We start from the raw sequence: 4816 nt of genomic DNA on the forward strand, positions 1-4816 counted from the left end.
CTATGAAATTTTGTAACAGACATGAAAACACTCATATCGTTCTCATCTTTCTCTTATAAGTTCAGTAATGGCACTTGTATCATTTTCATGGATGCTTATATTTCTAATAATGTAACATGTGCTATTATCATGAAATAACAACAAACTAGAGATATATGTATAATTAAAACGCAAATGTTTAACTTAAAAGACATTAACAAAAATGTAGAAAAAATCAACAGAACAGCACAAGTGCCGTAATTAATATGAAAATGACAATTGTGTCATTATGGGGTTGTTTGAGCCCCATTTTTTTTTTCAACAAATGAATTTTGTAATAGTATTATAATTAAAAATGTGTGGTTAAAAAATGAGAAAAAGTTTTGAGTTTATGTTTAATATTATTTTATTGAACGTGTGGTTAAAATGTGATCAAATTACATTTCAAGAATACATTTTTGATGAAAAAATAAGGCCCAAACAAAGGCTATACGTGTTAACACGAGTAAAAGTAGCTACGTCTTATCTATATCCCGTGAACTAATAGTGGAACTCATTTACGTTATTTATGACATTGTCAAATTTTTTATATTACATATGTTAGGGAGTTCATTATTAATTGTTGTTTTTTTGAAAAAATTAGATATAGTTGAAAATTTTAGAATGACACAAGTGTCATTACTGGACCCAAAAACGACACTTGTGCTGTTACGTGTGTAAATATAAGTATAAGTAGTCACAATCCATTCTTTCCCTGAAAAATAATAACTGGAACTTATTTATATTGTAATATGTACATGACATGTATAAAAATTGATATATATGTTTATTAAATTAATCGATACATATAAGTGTGATAACTTGTATTTTCACCATCTTAATAATATAAAAATTATGTCGTTTCAATCGTTCTTTGTGGCTAGTCAATCTTTTTTTGTTATATACATTAGTGAGTTTATTATTAGAGTCATTTCGTTGAAAAAANAAAAAATCAAACTACAGCAGATAATGACTGTAGTGTCGTTTTATTCTACAGATAACGGCTGGAGTGATGTTCTATATTTCATATAGCAATTGGAGTGTTATCACATCCAATGGTTGCAAATAACACAAACAACCTACTAAATACGCAAACAATACCAACTAAATATTTTTTAATACTATATTTAGTAATAAAAATAAAACATAGATAGAATTTTTAAGAGCATTTTTCCTCTCTTTTTTAATGTAAATATATGCTAACCAAATTCTTGTTCAAGTGTGATTGAAGAGAAGATAATATGTAAATGTAATTTTGAAAATTTAAAATTGAAGAAGATAAATAGGGGAAGAAGATGTTATTTTCAAAAGCAAAAAAAAGAAATTAGGATTTTAAGGTGAATTTGAAGAAATAATGACGGGATGAAATGAGAAAAGTTGGAAGACATTAAGTTAACAACTAAAGGAGAATTTAGTGATTTTGCCAACTAAAATATTTTACATTATTTATTTATTTTTATTATTGATCAAATGTTATTTCATCAAATACATTGTTAGTTGGGCCAAATTCCCCCAAAAAGATAGTATACAAGTTCTATGAGTTATGCAGAGAATCACAATTTTTTTTTTCTAGACTGCGTGTCGCAGTGTGGTTCAACAATTTAAAAGAAAAAAAAAATTCCCCCATAAAGGTGCTTTCAACGAGCATTTGTAAGGGTTCTATTTGTTTCAAGTTTTATAGTAAACTTTTTTTATCGCAATGAATGACTAGCGATACAAAATAACGAATCTCATATTGGAACGAATCTCTATATATTTTACGCCCTTTTATGCGTCTATTTTAATTTCTTTTACGATTTAATTACTTTTGATGATATAGAATAAAAGTTTCTAATTGTCAACAGCTCCATAGTCAAGCACATTAAGGTCGCGCCTCATACAACTTGATTGTAGAGTTGGATCTACGCTTGGGATGCATTGGGTCATGCTTTGTGAGTGTAGATAACTCGATTGAGCACAGTACGGCCCAAGTCTATAAATAGATCGGCAAGCCGTATGGAACAGTATTTTAGACTTTTAGCTAGCTGAATTGTTCTGAGTCTGGACGGCCGAAATGGCGACACATTTTGACCGTCACACCCTTTTCTCAATGGCTTCAAATCGAGGTACTTAAAGGGTAACTTTGGAAATTCCCTATCAAAGATCTCATCCATTATTTTTTGTCAAGATAATGAATTACTGCCACAAGTAAACAAAAGAAACACTTAACTCTCTTAGCATACTATTTCAGTTCGTCTCATCTTCAAAATCCCCTCATCCCCAACCCGAGAAGAAGATAATCAGATTATCAAGTTTATCCAGTACTATATCAATGGCTGAAATGACAGATTCTGCTCGGAGGAGAATAGCCTCCATAGCCAATCATATCATGCCAGCTCATCCAAGCCAGAGTCAACAAGGAAATGCGATTGCCATACTGGATTGCAGCTCTTCAATGAATGACAGCTTCCACCGGGTTCACGGCGGAGTCCCGACTGACATTCCGGTGTGGAATCCGGCCAGGGACGACTCCGGCAAGGAGTACACTGACATTATCTATGAAAAAGCTGTTGGAGAAGGCATTGCCAAGGTCAGTATACAGTATACAGTATATATATGCTAATGAAAGTGGTACAATTTAGGGTCCTTTTAGGAAAGATCTTGAAAAATCAAAAGCTGCTTATGAAACTAGAAGCTACTTTTAAACATGTTTAGCTGACTAGAACTGCCAAACGGTCCCACAATATGTACTCTTGAAATATCAGAACTATAGTGCATTTTTTGTGTTGTATTCTAATAATATACTGAGTTGAAATATGGTTCTTGAATAATATTTGCATATCTGAAAACTGTATATAACATCGAATTAGAACTTTTGAAAGTTCTAAAGATTCCCCGCAGGGAATTTTAAATTTGTAGCAGACAGAAAGGTGAAAAGGGATTCATGAGGCTTTATTGAGAATATATAATGCTTAGTTTGATGGTGTTTACTTGTATAATCTATTCCAACTAAGACTTGATTTGTTAGCTAATATTTAGTATTTGAATTGTCAAAGTGTTTGTATCTTGGAACTTCTCTTTCAGTTAGTTACTACTTTTTCTTATTTTGTTGGACCCTAGATAACAATTAACAGGCCAGAGAGAAGAAACGCCTTCCGGCCTCAAACGATCAAGGAGCTTATGCGAGCATTCAATGATGCCAGAGACGACAACTCAATCGGAGTTATCATTTTTACTGGGAAGGTACTTTTCGTGATATAAAAAAGTATCCAAATGCTATCGAGTTTTTAGTTGTACTTAACAATATCGTGTTTTTGGAGCATCGTAGTCAACTTGCCTGTCACTAATCGACAATAAAGTTTATTTGTGAATATGTTTATTTTGCATATCCATATGTAAAGTTTAGAATTCCAAGAGAAATTTAATAAATGAATTTCACACATTGCTTAAGATCTGTTCACTTGATCATTTGCTGATTTAAAACCTAAGATTGTGCTCAGATCTATTTCTTGTTGACTGTCAAAATATATCTTTTAGTTAAATCACATTGTCAGATTGGCTGCTCAATTAATCTTCTCTTCAATTGTTGAAAACTCGAGATTTTCATAAACAAGTGGTGATGAGACAAATTGGTGCAGGGAACCAAGGCATTCTGCAGTGGTGGTGATCAGTCTCTCAGAGGGAAAGAAGGTTATGTCGATTACGATAGTTTTGGTCGCCTGAATGTTTTAGACTTACAGGTACATTTTATTCAAGCACAAAATTGAACTTCATTTGAGCTACCATTTTAGAGAAAAATCGGGCGAAACTTTTCATTCAAATGATTATCATCAATTTACTAATTCTCGATGCAGGTGCAAATACGACGTCTTCCCAAACCAGTTATAGCAATGGTAAGCTTTTATATTTGTCTTCTCAGTTTTCCATAATTTTGAAGCTTGTATAATGATCAGACAAGTAAACTGAGTTGGACTGGAAAATCACTGGTCAGCCCTGCGCAGCATGGTTCGGGGATTTTATGTTGTGATTAGAGGTGTCAACCTTGTCATGTTGAGCCTATGCACTTTCTTTTTGCTCAATAATCTCACAAGGGCAGTGGACCTATACCGTATTTACTGATCTGTCCCGACCATGAACATGAAACATTTTGATACCTCTTTATTTGATATCGATGAAATTTAATGTGTTTGTTCTACTGCATAAACAAGGTTGCAGGTTATGCCGTAGGAGGTGGACATGTGCTGCACATGGTCTGTGATTTAACAATTGCTGCAGCTAATGCTATTTTTGGACAGACAGGACCCAAGGTACCAAGATTATACTACAACATGGTACCAACAATGAATTCTCAAGAAAAAATGTGGCATGTTGTTTCTAATGAATCTAATCAGAAATCATACTGGTTTTGCAAATTGCAGGTAGGAAGCTTTGATGCTGGATATGGGGCTTCCATAATGTGTCGTTTGGTGAGTTTTTTGGATTGGATTTCTTGTTTATATACACATTTACTTGTATATGTAGACAATTTTGTATGTTTATACACTTCTTTTGATTGTGGAACTCGAATAGATTGGCCCCAAAAAAGCACGTGAAATGTGGTATATGACGAGGTTTTACACTGCTTCTGAAGCCGAGAAAATGGGACTTATCAATACTGTTGTCGAAGTAAGTTGTGCATGTGAAACAACAACGAATTTAAAAATTCTATTTTCAAAAAATCAGAGTCGAAAAGATAAGAAATAATGTGGACGAAATACACTATTTTCATATTACTCTTGCACGAACACTTCATCGGTGAACTTGGCTGACTTTCAGCTGG

At 33.2% G+C, this 4816-nt stretch overlaps 1 protein-coding gene across 1 annotated transcript; it reads left to right on the forward strand.

Annotated features, from left to right (window-relative positions):
• The first annotated feature begins 2187 nt into the window (after positions 1-2187).
• Positions 2188-4810, forward strand: LOC111402212 (1,4-dihydroxy-2-naphthoyl-CoA synthase, peroxisomal). The gene is made up of 7 exons (XM_023030378.1): positions 2188-2587; positions 3118-3240; positions 3636-3737; positions 3852-3890; positions 4206-4304; positions 4416-4463; positions 4567-4810. Exons 1-7 carry the CDS (start codon positions 2330-2332, stop codon positions 4738-4740), a joined length of 843 nt encoding a protein of 280 aa, XP_022886146.1. The 5' UTR covers positions 2188-2329; the 3' UTR covers positions 4741-4810.
• Positions 4811-4816: the final 6 nt, after the last annotated feature.

The sequence above is a fragment of the Olea europaea genome, chromosome 1 (assembly GCF_002742605.1).
Source record: "Olea europaea var. sylvestris chromosome 1, O_europaea_v1, whole genome shotgun sequence".
NCBI lineage: Eukaryota > Viridiplantae > Streptophyta > Magnoliopsida > Lamiales > Oleaceae > Olea > Olea europaea.

What these genes read in the sequence shown, in the direction of transcription:
- LOC111402212 (XM_023030378.1), top strand. Translation starts at nt 2,330, where the DNA reads ATGGCTGAAATGACAGATTCTGCTCGGAGGAGAATAGCCTCCATAGCC. An exon ending in TTATCATTTTTACTGGGAAG is followed by an intron (nt 3,241 to 3,635) that starts GTACTTTTCGTG and finishes AAATTGGTGCAG; the next exon opens with GGAACCAAGGCATTCTGCAG. An exon ending in CCAAACCAGTTATAGCAATG is followed by an intron (nt 3,891 to 4,205) that starts GTAAGCTTTTAT and finishes TGCATAAACAAG; the next exon opens with GTTGCAGGTTATGCCGTAGG.